We start from the raw sequence: 20,238 nt of genomic DNA on the forward strand, positions 1-20,238 counted from the left end.
TCTTCACAGGCGGGAAGCCACCCTGAGGGGTCGGGGTAATGAGAGGAGAGAGGCAGCCAGCTGTGTGTCCTGTAGAAGTTCTTCAGGACCCAAAGGGAAGGCCTCTGGCAGACAGCCCTTTCCAGGGGCTCCCCAGCTCTAACCGGGTTCCCTGCCCTCAGGTGCCCTTTCTCCCAGAGTACCCCATTCCTCTAACCCTGTGGTTCTCTCCAAACTTCTTTTGGTATCAGGATCTCTTTATACTCTTTTTTAATCTTTTTTCTTAATTGACACATAATTGCTATAAAACATGGTGTAAGTTTAAGGTGTACAATATATTGATCTGATACATCTGTATTACAGTGTGGCTGCTGACGCAGCATTACCCAGCCCGCCTCGTGCCACGTGACTGTCACGTCTTCTGGTGGTGGGACAATCGAGATCTAGCCTCTTAGCAAGTTTAATGTCGCTGATACAGTCTTGTTGTCCGTCACCACTGCACTGTGTAGTAGATCTCCAGGATTTATTTATCTTCTCTCCTGTTCCCGCACCCTCCAGGCCCTGGTAACCACCATTGCGGTCTGTTTTTTCAAGTTCGGTTCTTTTTAGATTCCACAAACAAGAGATATCATGCAGTATTTCCTTCTGTCTCTGACTTATCTCACGTAGCATAATGCCCTCAAGGTCCATCAATGTTGTTGCAAATGGCAGGATGTCCTTCTTTCTCGTGGCTGAATAGTACTCCTTTGTGTATATATGTACCACATCTTCTTTCTCCACTCATCCATTGACAGACACTTAGGTTGCTTCCATGTCTTGGCTATTCTGAATAATGCTGCAGTGAACGTAGGATTTCAGATTTCTCTTCAATATCCTGTTTTCATTTCCTTTGGATATATACCCAGAAGTGGGATTGCTGGAACGTATGGTAGTTTTATTTTTAACTTTTTGAGGAACGTTTATACTCTTTAAAATTATTGAGGACCTCAAAGAGGTTGTCTTTATGTGGGTTCGTTTTTTTTCTTTTTCTTTTCTTTTCTTTCTTTCCTTTCTTTTTTCTTTTTCTTTTTCTTTCTTCTTCTTTTTTTTTTTTTGGTGAGGAAGATTGGCCCTGAGCAAACATCTGTTGCCAATCTTCCCCTTTTTGCTTAAGGAAGACTGTTGCTGAGCTAACATCTATGCCAATCTTCCTCTGTTTTATGTGGGATGCCACCACAGTGTGGTTTGACAAGCGTAGGGGACTGGAATTGGCCACCCCAAGATATGTCTGTTTGGCATGAGGATTATTTTGGGCTGGTTACTTTTAAACACTACAGACAGGAAAGAAACTCTGAAAAGTAGAATTTACTTGCCCTTTCTTAAGAGACATTTACATTGTAAAGAAACTCTCCATCTGTAAAGATGTCTCCCTCTCTATACCAGGAAGGAGGGATGACCTTATCTCTAGAAACTCTTATCAATGTGGAAGGCAAGGACTCAAGTCTGCATAATAACCTGACTCTTTTTTACTGTACTTGTGTGATAATCTCCCATGATCAACTCTGCCTCCACCCCCAACATCCTCCTTTGCCTTTAGCTGAATATGATATTTAAGGTGGTGGCTTCAGCCATTTTGGCGAGTTGCTCAGGTTGCCTGAGCCTCTCCCTTGTATGCATGTTATAAAGTTTTGTTTAATTTTCTCCTGTTATTCTGTCTCATGTGAATTTAATTCATTCTCCAGCCAGAAGAACCCAGAGTGGGTAGAGGAAATGTCTTCCTCCCCTACACAAGCTAGGTCCACACCTGGAGTTCTGAAACTGTGAACCCTGGGCCACCAAAGTGGAGTGCACAAACATCACCACTATGCCACCAGACTGGCCCCTATGTGGGTTATTTCTAATGAGTGCTATTTACTGCATTAGAAATCAAAACTTTCTGATTTATGAATTCATTCATTTAAAATTAATAAGCTCACATGTGAAAGAAATTTTTATGAAAGTAACTGTATTTTCCAAATGAAAAAAAAATTAGTGAGAAGTGTGGCATTGTTTCACAGTTTTGTGAATCTCTTTCGTGTGTGGCTGGCAAACAGAAGACAGCTGATTCTCGCACCGCTGCCACTGCTGTGTTGGGTCTCTTGCGCTGGGTTATTCTGGTTGAGGTCTATGAAGAAAACGTAGCATCTTACTGATGTGTCACTGGAAAAGAGGGCCTCACAGAGTCCCTGAAAGGGGCATAAGGGCCCCCTTCACACTTTGAGAAATGCTGTTCTCACCTTCCTATGTAAATCTCTACTCACTTTTTTGAAAGCCATACCCCTCCCTCCAGGCCCATCGTCTTTCCTCCTATTGAACAAGTGCCCAAACCTCGTCCTTCAAATCAAGTAACATGGGGGCCCCATTTCTTCAAGATGACATGTGCTGGCCGTTGACCCCCTTTGTCCCCGGCCAGTGACACTAAGCCAAGCTGCCCACAGCGGTGACTCAGGCACACCTGCTGATGTTCCTAGGTGTTCTGATGAGGAACCGTCCACGTGCACACTTCCTAGAGGTGACACCATTTAGACCCATAATGAGGAAGCCATGATTTTCCTCACCGCGTGCTATTTGCAAGGCAGACCAGCCTCTGCAAGGCCAAAGCCGCGCCCGGGGCGGCCCAGGGGAGCCACATGTGGAAGTGGTTCTTCCTCTTCCCTGTGTGTGCAGCAGGCACTGCTCGTCCACCCCCGCTTCGTCTCTCCCTAGGAGCTGGGGCAGAGTGGAGTGTCGGAGGCCCCTGTTGGGCAGTGTCAGTAAGGCTGTCAGTGCAAAGTCGTGACACAGTCGTCCCCAGTAAAGTGGCTGGGAGGCGGGACCATGGCCGGGACACTAAGGAAGCCAGCAGTGGCCCAGTCCTCAGGACGTGTGAAGGTCCTAAAGCAGTACAAGCATTCCGTGGGCCTAGGTGGGGTCCACATAAAGAAAGAAAGCAATAAAATATGCAGCAGGCTTTGTCCGGCCGCCATCTGGTTTTCCTTGTTGCAGCTCCCTGTAGCCCGGAGCTCTGGCACCTTCCGGAGCCCCACCCCAGCTGGAATTCACAGGGAGGGCGGTGGCTGTGATTCAGAGCTACCAGAGCACAGCGAGCGGGCCACGTCTGCCTTCCTGGGAAGAACCTCCTCCCCACCCCCTTGCTTCCTTCCCACCCTCTGCCCCTTCCAAGCAACAGCTAAATGAATCCAGACAACAGCAGCCCGGAGAGATGGAGCCACTGTCCACACGCTGGGCAGGCAGAGTGAGGGTGAGGGCCAGGGGCCCTGGAGGGAGGGGGCCCCCTGGGGAAGGACATTTTGCATCTGCCCAGCCCTGCCCCAGCCTCCTGGGTTAGCAACCAGGGTTTTCTTGGTCCTCCCAGGATGGGATGGCCTCTACTGGCCTGGAAAGGAAAACAGGGCAGAGCTGGTAGGAACACAAGAAACAGAACAATCATCCAGTCCAGGGGCTTCAAGCTTTTCTGTGGCAGCAGAACTACTTTTTTTTCCCTGAAGGGTGGCCAGTAGTGCTGCTCTGCTAAGAGTGGGCCCACAGCCTTGCTGACTCTCTGGCCTCTTTCTTGTCACCATCAGCCCCCAGATCTTGGAACACAGTTTGGTGTCACTACTAGTGTGGTTCACCTGCCCGTTTCACAGATGGGGAAACAGATCCCAAGAGAGAAGTCTCTTGCCCACAGACTTACAGAGAGTTGGGGGTTGGGGAGAGCCTAGAATCCAGTGCCTTCTCCCGGGGGCATTCAGGGACAGGGAGCAGGGACGGCTGTGAGAGGAGACCACCAGGCCTGTGTTGTGGGGCAGGGGTCCACACCCAGGAGAGTGGTACACGGGGGCAAAGTGGAGGAGGGAGGAGCTGGCGTTAAGTCGACATCCCGCAGAGGAGCAGCCCAGCCTGCATGACAGACAAGAAAGGAAGTAAATCCATCTCTGTCCTCCTCCAGTGGCCACAAATCTGGCCTCTGACCTTGGGAGCAACCGCCCCTCCATTGCCACCCCTGAACTCTGCCCTCCGGCCCTTTGACACCTTCGCTTTCTGAGACCCTAGAAGTGAGCCCTTAGCTTCCCCCTTCCTGCATGCCCAGCCCACTCCTGTCCCAGGGAGGGCAGGGCCGTGTTTTTGCACATTACTGGGTGATAGTGTCCTGAGGTCACACCTGTCCCCGTGGCTCCCACACACCCAGCTGGCCATGAGGCCAGAGCAATTAAGCTCATTTCCACACCAAGCTCCCTGTCCTGCCCTGACTCCTGGGTTTTTCCAGAAAGGCTTTCATGGCTTTTGTCTCATTCTCAAATGGGTCTGTGGTCCAAAAAAGGTTAAGAAGCACTGGATAGGGCGGTGGGGATGGCTTCCTGGGGGAGGGGTGCAGAAGACGGGCACTGGGTGCGGGAGGAGCTGGTGACCCTCCTCCCTGCCAGAGGCTTTGCACCTGCTCGCCTACCTGTGATGTAGGGTCACTGCCCCCGTCTAACAGATGAGGAAACTGAGACTCGGGGACATTAGGTAGCTTGCCCAGAACGCAGCCCTGGCTGAGGGATTGAACAAGCCAGGGCAGGAACAGAGGCCCAAGGCAGGGTTGCGCTTGGTTCCACAGAGGCCCTCAGCTCCAGAACACAGCAGCCAGCACTTCAGAAGCTCCCCTCCACGTGCATCCACACCAGACCTTGAGCCCCCGGATCTAGGACCCCAGGAGATTTTTCCAGCAACCGGGCAGCCTGGCGCAGGGCATGGCCGCTTGCCTCTGATGTTCATTCCTGCCGAGTGGAAAACAAAGGCCCTGAGACTGGCCCCTTGGTGTCCTCGATGAAGCTTGAAACCCATCCCTTTCTAACGAGGAGGAGGGAGCAAAGTGCCCCTGACAGTCCCCGCTGGAGTGTGGGCTCAGCGAGGCTCCCCGCAGGGCAGAGGCACAGCGTCCTGGCCCCTCCGGACCCAGTGGGCAAAGACCCTTTCTCTTCTCTGCTTTTAGAAATGTCAGCCACCAAACCACAGGGCAGCATCTGTGCCCTCCAGCCTGCCTCCTCCCCAGCTCACCACCACTGGTAGATAAGGCAAACCAGGTCCCAGGCTGGGTCGTAGGCCCATACCCCCAATTCCTGAAATTCCTTTTTTTTTTTTAACATCTTTATTACATGTGATTTTTCTTCCTTGCAATGTTATTGAGATATAATTGGGATACTGTATAAGTTTAAGGTGTCCAGCACAATGACTTGACTTACACGTATTGCAAAATGATTACCACAATAAGTTTAGTTAACATCCATCGCCTCATGTAAAAAAAATATGTTTTTTCCTTGTGATGAGAACTTCTGGGATATACTCTCTTAGCAACTTTCAAATATACCATACAGCAGTGTTAACTATAGTGAGCAGCTGTACATTCCATTCCTAAAATTCTGACACACAAGTTTAGTTTCTTCATCCGTAAATTGGGAATAATGATGCCCAGCCTACTTGCCTTAGAGGGATTTCTAAGAACTACATGAGGAAGGCCTTTTAAAAAGTTCAGGATATCCCACCGAAATGACGGAGCAAACCCCTGCTTAGGCCTCACCAATCACCCACATGTTTCCTGTCCCCAGGTCACTGGGCCCTGGCAGCTCAGACTGGGAGCCTCCCTTCTCTGGGCTGCGCTGGGGCGGCTCCGCGTGCAGCTCGTGGGCCTGCAGGGCTTAGGGGGAGGGCAGCAAAACTGGGTGGTGCCTGCTCTATCTGCCCACCCTCAGTGGCCCCTTTAGTCCTCAGGGTTGGGTGGGGGCAGTTCCCTGGGATGGGAACATCATCATTGCCTAGTCTGTGCAAGGAATCACCCTAGCACAGCCCCAACCCAAGGCCTACAGAAATTGGGCAGAGGGGTTTGAGAAAAGACGGAAGGTACACCCATGTTCTCTCACAAATAGAGGGTGTGACGCTCAGTCCAGCATTCTAGGGTAGAAGACCAGGGTTCTTGACTTCTCTAAAGCAATTAAGCTCATTTCCAGCTCCCACTGTCTTCCCTGGTAGGACATTCAAGCTTAGCTGTGTTTGGGTGGCCTGCCCTTTTCCTGGGCTTGTGTGAGAATCCTGGGAGCTTACATGGAACGTTTGGAGCAAGGCCTTGGGTCTTAATCTACACTCGTCACTGCTCTTGGCCAAGCCCATGGGGTCCCTTGCTGGTGGGCAGGGGTCTCTGCAGAGGTTCCTGGCTGGGGCTCTCAGTGTGTGGTGCCCCCCAACCCCCTGCCCCTCCACAGGCTTGGGGAACGTCCACCCCAGTCCCGCTCAGAACCCCTTGCCCCCACACTCCCTCTCCTGCCGTTAGGAGGACCCCGCTGGATATCCTTTCTTGGGGAGCCCTGGTGGGATTTTCTTCAGGGTGCCTAGCAGCTTCTCCTTTCAACTCCACAGCTCAGAAACGCCCCCAAGGCAAAGGAACATCAAGGTTGGGTCATCTGCAGAAGGAGCAATAAGCATGTCCTCAGAAGCAGTAGGAAAACAAATAAATATCAATATGTGAGCACAAAATAGGGGAATTTTACTATATACGCTGTTTCCAAATTTTGCCCCAGATGGAGAAGCAGCCACTAGCGCAGCCACCCTTGGCTTCATGCTCAGGGGAACCAGAGAGGCGACAGTTGGAGGACTGTCTTGGGAGAGGTCCATAAACTGGGAAGACTGTCTCCACAGGGGCTTGTCCTGGCCCCCTGGGGGGTGTCCTGTAGATGCTTCCTTGCAGGTTGAGAAGCCTCTTTGAAGGGGGGTCTCCTCCCTTGCCCGGGCTCTGGGGGAGACTGAGCTGCCTCTAGGGGGCTGTTCAGGGCGTACCGGGCGGGACTCAAGCGTAGGGCAGGACCGCCCTGACCTCGGGCATCCTTCACTCTTGCAGGACCTAGGCATGGAGTCGACCTCGCTGGATGATGTTCTGTACCGCTACGCCAGCTTCCGGAACCTGGTGGACCCCATCACGCACGACCTCATCATCAGCCTGGCCCGCTACATCCACTGCCCCAAGCCGGTAGGGCAGCTGTGGTCTAAGCCAGCCAGGTGTTGGGGTGTGAGGTGGGCACCTTTCTGGGCAGAGCACCTCAGTGCCAAAGAAGGGCTGGTTGATGCTGCCCAGGCCCGAGAGGACAGCCCTGATGTGCCCCCCTGTCCTGAGGCCCAGCATCCATGGCAGAGGCTGCATATTGGCACCATCAGGAGAGGTTTTGTTTGGCCCACAGAGCAGATTAAATCTAGATTTACTGCCAATATTTACAAATCAGAACATTTCACACAATCCCTCTACTGAAAAATGGGAAGCTCCAGCAACATGAAGTTCTCATTTCTATAGGGCTGGAGCTGAGTAGCCTCCCCTATTATGTGGGGCTAGGGCCACCGTGTACAGTTGTGTAGGTTGTACCCTGTGTAAAGACATGCAAACACAGAGGTGGCAGGGGTTGGGGGGATGGGAGACAGTTCAAATCCAGCCATCTCTCTGCCCACCAAGCCATGGGCACTGTGCAAGACTGTGTCCACCTAGAGGTGGACTTTTTATCTGCACAAAGATGTCATATAAGTCTAGCAGTGATCCTGCATGGTGCTCTCCAATTTGCCTCAGTCTCCACCACTCCCAGTTGTATTCCTCTTGAGGCTGTGTCATTTTACAACCACTCATTTTACTCATGCCCCCTGCCTGCCTGGCTTTGGGAGCTGAGAAGGAAAAGCCCCTGGGCCCTCCAGGCTCCACAGGCGCTGCTCAGCCCCTTCTGGACAGGAGGATCTGCCCCTCTTCTTGCTGACTCCCGGGTCCAGGCTGGCCCATGGGCCTCGCTGGGCACTAGGCTGGCTTACCCAGAGCTGCCCATGGCGAGGAAGGAGAGGGGCAGGGTGGGGCAGCCCCATACTGCAGCTTTTCTCTCTGTTTTGGTGTCTTTTCTCCAATTCTTCTGTTTCCGGCAGCTTCCAAAGGAAGTAATTCCACTGTGGCAGGGGCAGGAAGCCAGAGTAGACAGAGGAGTGAGGGAAGCCTCTGCTCTCAGAGTAGCATCTAGGATAAGAGTGAGGAGGTGGTTCCCAAGCCCACCACCTGCCTGGCCTGGGTGCAGACTTGAACATGGTCGCCCAGGGGGCTGGCACTTTGCTCTGAGGTGAGCCTCCATCTGGGGCTTCTCTCTGGCTTCTGGGCTGTCTGGTGCCAAGGCTCCGAGGTGGGGGTTCGCTGTGGAGGTCTGGGAGCCAGTCGGGGCAGGTGGGTGGTGGGATGCGGCAGAAAGCAGGGATGCCGGACTCATGTGTGCGACGGTAAGAAGCCAGTGATGAGGGTCGGTGGACTGGGAACCTCAAGGCCTGGGGAAGAGGAGCTGGTGCCAGGAGCCACGGGAAACTGGCCCCACCCTCACCTCTCATTCGGATTCTACCTGGCTCAGGCTGGGCAAGCTGAGACCAGGCCTGTAGGAGGCCCCACAGGTGGCAGACCTCTGCCTCTCCTGGAGCGTGAATTTAGTGCCCACGGGTGAGAGGGGTGATAGAGCGTAGGGCGCTCAAAGCAGCTCAGAGAAGAGAGGTTTTTTATGCCCAATCTAGAGTGGAGGAAGACGAAGTTCGGGTAGTGACGCCATCTGAGAAGGGTTACACCCTGGGCGAGAAGCTCAGGTACGGTTTGGGCCCCGGTGCTGGGCAGGGTGCAGGCCGGTGCTCGGGTGCTGGCTCTGGGCTGTCTGTGCGAGGTGGGGCTCGCAGGGCTGCGGCGGGCTGCGGGAGGGGGACCTGCGTGGGAGCACCTTGAGGCCCGCCTCCTTCCACACAGGAAAGGCCTGCAGGTGGTTAACTGCCTCTGTCGGACCCCAGGAGACAGGACAGGGCCAAGAAGGAGAGGTGGGCCGAGGGGTCCTGCCCTGCCATCTGTCCTTCGCATCTGGGTGGGGACCAGAGGGCCACATGTGGGTTGTCTCGGCTCAGGCTGCTGTAACAGATTACCACGGACCGGGTGGCTTGTAAACAACAGCAGTTGATTTCTCACAGCTCTGGCGGCTCGAAGTCTGAGAGCAGGGTGCCCGCGTGGCTGGGTTCTGGAGAGGGCCCTCCTCCTGGTTTGCAGACAGCTGCCTTCTCGTTGCGGCCTCACGTGGCAGAAAGGAAGCAAGCTAGCTTCCTTCTGGCCACTTCTTACAACCCTCATCACCTCATCTACTCCTAATCACCTCCCAAAGGCCCCACTTCCTGACACCATCACATTGAGATTGGGGTTCAACATATGAATTGAGGGGGGACATTCAGTCCACTGCATGGTGTAACTTCTCTCAGGTCACTTAATTAGCTAAACTTCATTTTCCTCAACTCTAAAGTGGGCTTAACAATACTCTTTTTTGTAGAGCTGTTTTGAGTGTTCAGTGAGATGATTTGCAAGAAGCACTAGTGTGGGCCTGTCCCAGCTGAGTGCCCTGTGCACAGAGCCAAGGTGCAGCCCAGCAGTGAGCACGGGCCACATGCCAAGCAGGGTGCCCACACCTAGCAGGTCAGTCGTGGGACATGGAGGAAAGAAAGACACAGCCCCAGGCCCCAGCCCCTGTGGGCTCAGAGTTTTGGAAAATAATGGGCTAGCCTCTGACACATATTTCCAGAGCCAGCCAGAGTGGGGTCAGCCTGCTGGAGGCCCAGGGGCCTGGCCTGTCCTCTACCCATGCCCGAGGCCATGTGGCAGGAGATGGCCTTTTGAAGGACTCTCTCAGCTGTGGTTAGAGGCCGTGGTGGGAGGTCTTGGCTGTGGGGTCCCCAAGCTGGTGATAGGGGCAGCCCCCACGCCACCCCCACAGCTACCTGAGCTGGGTCAGACCTGGCCAGGACTTCCGCTCTTAGCTCTTTCATCTGAGAATTTGAGACCAGCCCAAGTGTGGGCGGTCATAGACAGAGGTGTCAAGACCATCAGCTATGAGGGGGGGGTCTCCCTCAGCTTAGATGGGATGAAGGAAATGAGCCTTCCTGGTCCACTCTCATGGTGAAGCATCCACAAGACAAATAACCCTTCCCACTGCTATGGGATGGTTATTGGATGACCACCCCAAATGACTCCCGTCTATTCTTTCAATCTACTAAAAACCCTTTCCTGTGTTCCAGCAGGGTGTGAGCTGAGGCCCTAGAAAGGGTGGGTCTGTGCCTGCCCCAAGAAGGAGGGACTGGCACAACCCCATCCTGCCCATGACAGTGTATTGATGAACCTCAAATCTGTATCTGTAGCCTGGCTGCAAGCTCTAAAGTCACCCACCTCTTGGACATTTCCATCCAGGTGTTCCTCAACTCATCACCCCTCCCTAATCCAAAACTCATTCCTCTATTAGCACTGATCACCTGCGCCCCGGCGCCCCCCAGCACATCTATTCCATCCTGTCTACACTCAGGTTCCCCACAAGCAGACGCTAAAACGAGGATGTGCATACAGTGATTGTTGAGGAGGCCTCCCAGGGGAAGCCAGGTGAGGTCAGACGTGGTCCTGCGGAGGTTGGTTGGTCTCCTCCTGGTCCCTTGGGGGACTCTGTATAAGTTTCTCCGCAGGGTTGTCTCCACCCGAGGCAGAGGGGTTGGGCTTGCCAACGACTGACTGGTCAAGATGAAGGAACCCTGCGGGGAGGGAACTCCCAGCACTTCTGCCTCCCTGAGCTTGCCTGAGGGTGGCCGCTGCAAAGCAGGACAGGTGCTGGTTGTCCAGGCAGAAGCACATCACAGAAGAGAGGTGCACAAAATCGGGGACAGGGGATCCAAGGAGATTTGGACGGGGCACCCACGGGACAGTCAGCAAGTCCTGACAATCCTAGCTGCCTGATGTGTCCAGGCCATCTCCATGGCCTCCTAGGTCCGGCCACATCCTCCTCTGCCAGGGCTACTCACTGGACCCCCTCCTGCCTCCCTGCCCTCTATGCTCCGGGAGCAGCCAGAGAGCAACCTGCAAAGGTAAACTGGATCATTTGTGTCCCTTGATGAAAAACCTTCCACGAGGTGTTGAGTTGTAGTTTAACTAAAATCCAAACTCTTCGGGCCGGCCCAGTGGCGCAGCGGTTAAGTACGCACGTTCCACTTTGGCGGCCTCGGGTTCACCAGTTTGGATCCCGTATGTGGACATGGCACCACTTGACAAGCCATGCTGTGGTAGGCATCCCACATATAAAGCAGAGGAAGATGGGCACGGATGTTAGCTCAGGGCCAGTCTTCCTCAGCAAAAAGAGGAGGATTGGCAGCAGATGTTAGCTCAGGGCTAATCTCCCTCAAAAAAAAAAAATCGAAACTCCTTATCTGGCCCTGCCTGAATCTCCCATCTCATCTCATCTCTCCCGCTCTCCACACTGCTCACTCCGCTGCAGCCACAGGGGCATCCTCTCTGTTCCTGGAGCATCCAGATCCTCCCCTACCTTGGGGACTTTGCTGCCACCTCTGACTGCACCTGGCTCCTGTCTGAGCTTCCCTCTCCTTTGAGACTCAGCCGAAGGTCGCCTTTCCGTGGCCTTCTTTGACCAGCCTGCCTCACCTGGGTCTCCCATAAGCCTCTGTCTTGTGCCCTGTTTATTTCTTCATTTCAAGTACTCATCTCTGAAATTATCTCGCTTATTTATTTGTTGGCTAACTTACAGTCTGCTTTCCCCACTAGAATGTAAACCCCAAAGGCACAAAGATGGCGTCTGTCTTGTTCACTGTCACATCCTGCCCCAGGCAGGGGAAGCAGGCGACGCTGTCCATTGTGACTTTTTAAGAGAGCTTAATAAGGGCCTATTTCCAGAGTCATGAGCAGAATTAAGGAAACGAACAGGGGACATTGAGACACCCAAACACTAGCTGCAGCAGGAAGTTGTTACTACAGCAGGGGCCGCGGGCGGAAGCTGTGTTGCTGGAGCCAGGAAGAGACTGCCTCTTCCGGAACTGAGTTGTGTTTTTTATTGCTGCATAACAAATTACCCCCAAATTTAGTGGCTTAAAACAACAGACGTTTATCGTTGTGCGGTCCCTGTAGGTCAGAAATTCTGGAGCAGCTTAGCTAAGTAGTTCCAGCTTAGGGTCTCTCAAGACATTGGCCAAGGCTGCAAGGATCTGAAGGCTTGACAGAGGTTGGCAGGCCCACTTCCAGGATGGCACATTCCATGGTTGTTGGCAGGAGGCCTCAGTTCCTTGCCACGCGGGACTCTCCAAAGGACTCGTATCACGGCAGCTGGCTCATCCCAGAGCAGGCAATCCAAGAGAGAGCAAGGCATAAGCCACAGTATCTTTTATGACCTAGCCTCAGAAGTCACATACCACTACTGCCATATCCTGTTGATCTCCCAGATTAGCCCTGATACAGTGTGGAAGGAGACTACACAAGGGCACAGGTACCAAGTGGCCAGGATCAGTGGGGCCATCTTGGAGGGTGGCTACCCCACAAGCTGAAGCAGGGAAGGAATGAGAATAAACCCCTCGACTTTTCTCTCCTCCTGCCCTCTGATCCCACTCCAGTTGCTCCCATTGGTTGAACCCATCTGGAAGCCAGTGGCAAGAGGGCTGGGTGATACTGTATGTAGAGGTCAGCCTTCCAAAGACAGAGAAGAGCAGAGAATGGACTAGAAGAGAGGGATTAAACAGAAAACCCAGCACAGTCTCAGTATCCAGGGCAGCACCCAGCTCGTAGTAAGCAGGGTAGTCAATACTTGATGAAGGAATGAACGAGGGAAGCCTGTGGGTGCAGAGCAGTGGAGGGCCGTGCTAACTTGGGTCCTGGGGGCAGCATACAAAGGTGTCTGGAGAAGTGAAGATGGCAGGTGGGCGTCGCCATCTGACAGTTGAGAGATGGGGTAGTGTTGTGGGCTGGGGGGCAGCGGTACTGAGACCCCTCCTGGAGGGGCCTGTAGGTCTGCCTCGAGCATCTTCCCTGACAGTGAGAGTCCGTCAGACAGATTCTTCTCCAGGGCCTCCAGTCAGCGGCACTGGGCAGGTCCAGAGAGGCTGCTGCTTGGACCCGCGCTCTGCTCTGCGGTGCCGAGTCACCCCTGACTTGCGCCATGCCTCCCTCCTTCCTTCCTTTTTCTTTTTCCACAGGTGGGAGGAAGAGCTGCAGAGAGTTGATTCCACAAACTGCCTTTGAGCCTCTGGTGTGGGTTAGGACTCTGATGCAGGTAACAGAAGCCCCCTCGGGCTGCCTCAAGCCAGGAAGAGAATTTATCTTCCGGTACTGAGGGGTCTTGTGGGGACCAAAGGCAGCTCAGCTTGAGGCGCTAGAACCACAGATGAAACAAGGTGCAGACATCTCTCCCTCTCTCCTCTCTCCTCCCCACTGCTTCACTCTCCATTCCGTTTTTCCCATGCCACAGGACAGGAAATGGGGCTGCCTGTGGCTCCCCAGTTTACTTGTCAGGGTTCATCCGGGGGAGGAGTGGGGATGTGTCTCCGTCTCAGGTCTGGATTCCCGGGAAAGGGCCAATTGGCTGCACTCTGGCAGTGCCCGTGGGGTCTGGCGCTCAACAGGACTGCTGGGCCACAGCGCTTTGAGAAGAAAGTCCCCAGAGGAGAGGGGCCAGCAGACCATGCAAGCGCTGGGTGCAGGGCACACGTAATGTCCAGTGCCTGTTGTCGAAGCTTCCAGCCAGGCTTGCACAAAGGGCACCTGGCTGCTGTGTGCCTGAGAGGCAGCTGTTTCTCGACGCTGAAACGGCACAGAAGCAACACTGCCTACTCCTTTGCCTCCTTTCCCCACCTTCTCTTCCTACTCCTCCCCTCTGGGCCAGTCCTGCTTAGTCCTGTTTTCCACAGGAGGAATATCTGCAGAGGGCTTCAAAAAGTGACGGAGTTGGGAAAAAATTAGATGGACTTGCTTACGGCTATTCTGGTTGCAAAGGACAGAAACACCTTGAACTAACCTAAGGGAAAGATCTGTCACCAGGAGGGCAGAGCAGAGCACAGGGCGGGATGGCAGGTTAGGAGTGCCAGCCTCGGAGCCCATGGCTGAGGTTTGGATTCTGATTCCTTCTTACGTAAGTTGTGTGGCTTGCTAGTCTATTCAACTTCTTTATGCCTCATTTCCCTCGTCTGTAAAGTGGGGATGACAGTAGGGTCTGTTTCGTAGGATCTTTGTGAGTTACAGGGTGAGTTAGTGCATGCAATGCACAGGCGCGATGCCTACGTACAGGAGATGCACAGTAAATGTGAGCTGTTGTTAACTTAGTCCAGACACGCAGAGGCAGCTCTCACTCCTGGGAGGACGTTAGCTCACGTTTAGTCTCAAGTCAGCTCTGATAGGTGACCATATCTGTTGTCACTGTTTGGCAGGCTCAATCCCACTCCACGGTGGGGAGCAGCAGTGCTGGGTCAGCCCTGCGCCTCTCCCTGCGCACGGCTGCCCCCTTGTGGCCAGCACACTGCTTTGCTGCCTCTTTTCCTCTTTGTTTCTTCCTTTAAGGCCCAGCCACCCAGGCCTGGAAGGTGGAGGGAGAGTCCCTGGCCCTGATTTTGGAAACCCTAGGAAGTGGCTGGAGGAGGAGCCGAAGCTGAGGAGCTCAGCTGTCAGCTTTGGAGCTGGTGCTGTGGGAGACTGGCATCGTTCTGCCCCGAGGGGCTCCCAGGAGTGATGGTGGGCAGACCACCGGATCCCACCCTCTGGTCCTTATCTTTAAGGAATGTCCACCTTGGCAGCACAGGGGAATCACCTGGGGGGGGAGGCTTTTAAAAATCCCTGTGCCCGAGCTTCCCACCCATTGCTGGGGGTGGCCCAGGCAGCAGTGTTTGTTGTTGTTTGGGTTTTTTTAAGATTTTATTTTTTTCCTTTTTCTCCCCAAAGCTCCCCAGTACATAGTTGTATATTCTTCGTTGTAGGTCCTTCTAGTTGTGGCATGTGGGACGCCGCCTCAGCGTGGCCTGACGAGCCGTGCCATATCCACGCCCAGGATTTGAACCAACGAAACACTGGGCCGCCTGCAGCAGAGTGGGCGAACTTAACCACTCGGCCATGGGGCCTGCCCCAGGCAGCAGTGTTTTTTAAAGCTCCCCGTGATTCCAGTGTGCAGGAGTCCCAGTTGGAGAGCGGCCACTCTCCATGGGCCAGTCTCCCTTTGGCCTCCAAAGTTGGCCTTCACCCCAGCCCCCACCGTGACTGCCTCTCGCTGCGCCTGTGCTGGCCAAGCCCTCCTCATTGGAGTCTCACTGACCCCCTTTCCCTTGGTGCCCATGGCTCCGCTCACTCCTGCTTCTCTGACTGTGCCTTCTCCATCCCTTCCTGTCTGGTATGTCCTCCCTCCGCCCCTGTGATGTTGCAGCTGTTCCCGTTGCCTTCCTCCTCAGCTCATTCCCCACTCAGACCAGGGGGTTGAATCAGATGCTGATGAATGTGTCCAGCTCGGACCTGTCTTAGACCCCAGCCCCATAAATCCAATTGCATCTCCCAGCTGGAGATCCCATAGGCCCCTCAAACTTCACATGGCCCCAAATGAGCTGGTCATTCCCCTGTCCTACCTTTTCATTGCCTTCTCCTCTGGAGCCCCTTGCCTTCTGCTCAAGGCAACCCCAAGGTCCCAAGCTCAAAGCCCAAAGCCCTCCTTCTCACCCCCTCCCTGCCCACACCTTCTCATTCTGTGCACTGTAGTCGAGTGTGGGGAGCTGCATCACTTTCAGCCCTTTCCATGGGCCTGACCCTGGGTCACTCTCTCTGCCTCCAGTCCCTCCTTTCTCCATCTCCTAGTCAGAGGGACAGTCCCCAAATGCAAATGTGATCCTGCTCTTCCCCCTCCAGCAACTCCCCTGCAGCCCCCATGATTGGGCCCCTGCCTGGTTCACCACCTGCTTCCCATCAGGTACCCCCACATGACTAGGCGAGCAAGAAACTAAGTCCAGGAATCAGAATATGTCGACTCCAGGTGTTGCAGATGCAATTGCCTGGACTGACAGGTGACATTCACTTCTCTCTAGACAGGCTTAGGCAATAGGAAGATGAGGTTCGTGGAGAACTAGAGACCAGAGGTTTCATCTAAACCGATTCTACTCAGTCCTGGGCCTTCCTGTGTCTCCTGGACCCCTGCTCAGATGCTTCACGTCTTCAGTCACTCACCTTCCCTCTTCCTACCTCCTCTCATCTCCCTCACTCAGTCTCCTACTCTTGCCTTTCCACCAACCCTAGCCCCTGGCCGTCTGAGCCTCAGTTTCCTGCTCTCTAAAGTCGGGGGAAGGAAAGCATTGCTTGCTCTAGGGGGCTGTGGGATTCCGTAAAGTCCTAGCATAATGTTTGCGTGCAGTGATCCAGGTGACAGATAATAGTGACTTGGACCAAAGTGGTAGCCGTGGAGGTGGTGAGAAGTGGTCAGGCCCCAGACTGTCATCTGCCCCCATGCCTGTAACACCCCCCGTACCCTAAGCCCTTGTACAGATTGTTTTCTCCTCACTCAGGGATGCCTCATGTTTCATTTCTCCATCCAAAAACTCACTAACTCATCAGCTCCTAAAAGCCCAGCTCCAGTCAGAGCCTGGGCGGAAGCAATCTTCCCTCTGCCCTGCCGGAGATCCGCCTGTTTGCGCTGCTCTTACAATACTGCACAGTATGTATTTAGTGAGCATGCCTTACTGCGTGCTGTGCTTCCCAAGAGTAACACTTAATCTTCACAACATGCCCTGTGGACCTTGGTACTGTTATCTCTGCACACACAAGGGCTGGAGGCAGAGGAGTCAAGTGACTTGCCCAAGGTCATATAGAAGGTGACATATCAAGGATTTAAATTCACACAGTTTGGTTCCAAGTTCATGCTCTTAACTGCTCAGCATGCTGCTTCTCCACTAGCAGAGTGGTGGTGACGATGAGGATAATAATCGAGCTGGCCTTTACTGAGTGCTCAGTGTGCCAGACACTGCTGAGTGCTGGATGTGGGTGATGGCTGAACCTCATCACGTCTGCGTTGCTATCTGCATGTGGCTTTGCATCTGAGCCCGGCACTTGCTGGCCCTTGGCCTTTGGCACTGGACCATCTGGCGGGAGCACACCCTCTTGGCCACTCACTCGCCCAGGGCTCATGACTGTTGAACTGACTCCCCTTGGGGTGGAGTTGGAGTCTCTCTAGTCACCCTCTGCTGCACCCTTTAGCCCAGTGTATTAGTTTGCTAGGGCTGCGCTAATGAAATCACCACTTAAACAACAGTTTAAGTTTCCTCACGGTTCTGGAGGCTGGGAGTCCAAGATCGAGTGTTGGTTTCTTCTGAAGCCTCTCCTTGGCTTGTAGTTGGCTGTCTTCTGTGTCCTCATGTGGTCTTTCCTGTACATGTCTGTGTCCTAATCTCTCCTCATGAGGACCCATATTGGATTAGGGCCCACCCCAAAGACCTCATTGTACCTGAATTACTCTTCAGAGGCCCTATCTCCAAATAGTCACATCCTGAGGTATTGGGGATTGGGACTTAAAAATTTTGGGGGGACACAATTCAAATGTATCCAGGGTCTCAAACTCAAATGCTGATGGGCCAGACAAGTAACATAGATGAATGAATTGGGCTGGGAAAGACTTTGGCCCCCTCATTCTTTTATTTTCCCACTTTTTTTTTTTTGAGTAAGATTAGCCCTGAGCTAACATCTATTCCCATCTTCCTCTACTTGGTATGTAAGACGCCTGCCACAGCATGGCTTGATGAGCAGTGTGTAGGTCTCTGCCTGGGATCTGAACCAGCGACCCCTGGGCCCCCAAAGCCGAATGCACAAACTCAACCACTGTGCCCCCTGGTTGGCCCCTATTTTCCCACTTTTGACATAGGAAAGAGACATGGTAAAAATATTTCACTGAAGGATAAGAGCAAGAACATCTGTTCATGGCTGAATCCGCAGCTCCTAGAACAAGCGCCTGGTGCCTCGTAGTGCTCAGCAGATACTCACTGAGTGAGGGCATGAGCAGAATGGCCCTGGACAGTGGGGAGTGGCAGGGAGCATGGTGAATTTTGGCTAAGTGGTCAGCTGGCATTCAGCTTCAGTCAATTGTTGTGAGATCGCCTGGAGTCAAATTTTCATATGAACTTCAATTTTTCAATGATAGCAGCTAATTCACAGAAACAAAAACCATGGTGCAGATCAGTTTGCAACCACTGCTGTCTGCTAAGCGTGCCCACCTTGAGCCAGCAAAGCAGGCCTCCCCCAGCTCTGCCTGGGGCACATGCTCTTCCCGCAGAGACAGGAAGCTGGAGGTGGGGGCCTGGGCTCCTCTGCGTGCTCCGGAGACTCAGGGACCTGATGCCTGTGGTTGCCTCTGCAGGAAGGCGACGCGCTGGGCGCCATGGAGAAGCTGTGCCGGCAGCTGACGTACCACCTCAGCCCCCACTCCCAGTGGAGGCGGCACCGGGGGCTGGTAAAGAGGAAGCCACAGGCCTGGTGAGTCGCAGTCTCCTGAGGTGGGTCTGCTCTGGCCTGCCAGCCTCCTTCTGCAAGGGCGGCCCAAAGAAAGTTTATTCCAGGCTGGGCGTGTGGTGCACAGCACCCCCACCCAGGGCAGGGGGTGAAGGAAAGAGCTGGAACCAGAGGGTTGTCTTGGAAGGCTGCCTGAAGGTGAGAAGGAAGGAGAATTCAAGGGCAGGGCAGGCAGCCAGGAGGGCATTCCAGGTGGGCATGAGCCATGGGAGGAGCCCGAGGCAGGGCTGTGGTCTGAGTTGAGAACTGGAGAGTGTGGGCCCATTCAGACAGGCCATGAAGAGTTTCTAATTCCTGGTGTGCTGAATGTGAGCACTCCCCTTGAACCCCCCAGTCCTCCTCTATGTCCCCTAGGGGGACCCACACCCCAGCTATGTCCCTGGCCCATGCTGCAGTGAGGACCCTCAGGGCTGCCTGAAGATTGGGGGGTTGGGGGCAGACGGGACACAGAACCTGTGGGCGGAGACAATACCCTAGGAAGCCAGTGGAGGGAGCCTGGAAGGAGGGCTCTCTGGAGGAGGATGGGCCCCGCCTTTCTTACAAATGCCCAAGGGGCCGAGTGGCTCGTTCTGAAAGGCTGGTGGGGTCTCGATGCTGCTGTGGCTCCTCCTTCCAGGTGCGGCAGGCTGGGGAGAGGAAGGACTGCCCTCCCTCCAGGTGTCAGGAGCAAGCTCTAGTTCCCCTTTCCATTCTGGACATGCTCCCCCCTTCCCCCCCCCCCACCCCGTCCCCCAGCCAGGGAGGAGATAGTCCCTGGGGAGGCTTTCCCAGGTGGAGGAAGACTGTGAGGCTCTCACAGGGCTAGCCAAAGAATGGGGCGCCACTGGGCTGAGGGCAGCAGCCATATATGGGGACAGAGCAGGACAGGCGGGCCGTGGAACCTGGAATTCCCGGAGACTGCATGAGCTAGTTCTTCAGGATTGAAAAGCTGAAGATCTGAGTTCTGCTGGACTCTAGGGCCTCCCTTTCTCTCTCCCCAACACACACACCGGCAGGCACACGCTCAGTCTACCCTTCACTCAGAAGCCTCACCCCCTCAGGTGGCTTCCCATTACACTTGAATGAAATCCAAACAGAGCCCTGTATGATGGGCCCTCAGCACCGCTGGTCTCTCCTCGCCCAGCCACACAGCCTTCCTGCTGGTTCAGACACACCAGCTCTTTCCAGCCTCATAGCCTTTGCACTTGCCCCCCGCTCTGCTGGAACTTTTGCCGTATTTTTCCGACAGCCTACTTTTTCTTCAAGTGTCAACTCAAATGTTATATCCTCAGAGCCGCCTTCCCTGAGCTGCCATGCCCCCACGTTCCTCCCTCACTTCACTCTCTCACTTGTTTGCTATCTCCTCTCTGGTAGAATGAAAACAGGGATCTTGTCCATTTTCGCCACTGTGCCCCCAGTGCTTGGAAGCGCCTGGCACATAGCAGAAGCTTAACAAACACTGTTGAAGGGCTGAATGAGGTAGGGGATATTACTGTTGCCATTTGACTGGCCATGATCACCTAGCTGGTTAAGTGGCGGGGTTGGATTCAAAGCCTAGGTTCAGGCTGTTACCTACCTCACTACCTATTTCCGAGGTATAACAGGTCCGCTTTATTAGTGACTTTGATAAGAATAACAGCCAACACTTAAATCACACTGAACAAGTGCCAGCCAGCGTTCCAGACACTTAGATGTCATGCCTTGAGAGCTTTACCTTCAAACTCCTTGGGCTTGGCCCCCAGCCAGAGGCGAGAGGTGCAAACTGTGGGCAGCCTTCCAGCTTCAGGAGATCCCAAGGATAGGGACTTATCTCGTTTTGCCAAGAGGAAGTCCAAGCTGTGCTCTTCGGGCTGCTGTTAATGTACGCTGCTGGAGCAGGCTGAGGCCCCTCTACTTTCCTCTCTCCTTCCCACGACTGGGGCCTTAAAGCTGGC

General features: G+C 54.0%; 1 protein-coding gene across 2 annotated transcripts in view; it reads left to right on the forward strand.

The window, feature by feature from the left end:
- Positions 1 to 20,238, forward strand: part of LRRC75A (leucine rich repeat containing 75A) — a 45,698-nt gene that overhangs the window by 22,109 nt on the left and 3,351 nt on the right. The window contains exons 2-3 of one of the 2 annotated variants that reach the window (XM_070563524.1): positions 6,851 to 6,979; positions 18,174 to 18,289. In XM_070563524.1, coding sequence (XP_070419625.1) covers positions 6,851 to 6,979; positions 18,174 to 18,289 — 245 coding nt within the window. The remainder of the gene's footprint in view (positions 1 to 6,850; positions 6,980 to 18,173; positions 18,290 to 20,238) is intronic. The other variant, XM_070563523.1, reaches the window with a different exon arrangement.

The sequence above is a fragment of the Equus przewalskii genome, chromosome 10, assembly GCF_037783145.1.
Source record: "Equus przewalskii isolate Varuska chromosome 10, EquPr2, whole genome shotgun sequence".
NCBI lineage: Eukaryota > Metazoa > Chordata > Mammalia > Perissodactyla > Equidae > Equus > Equus przewalskii.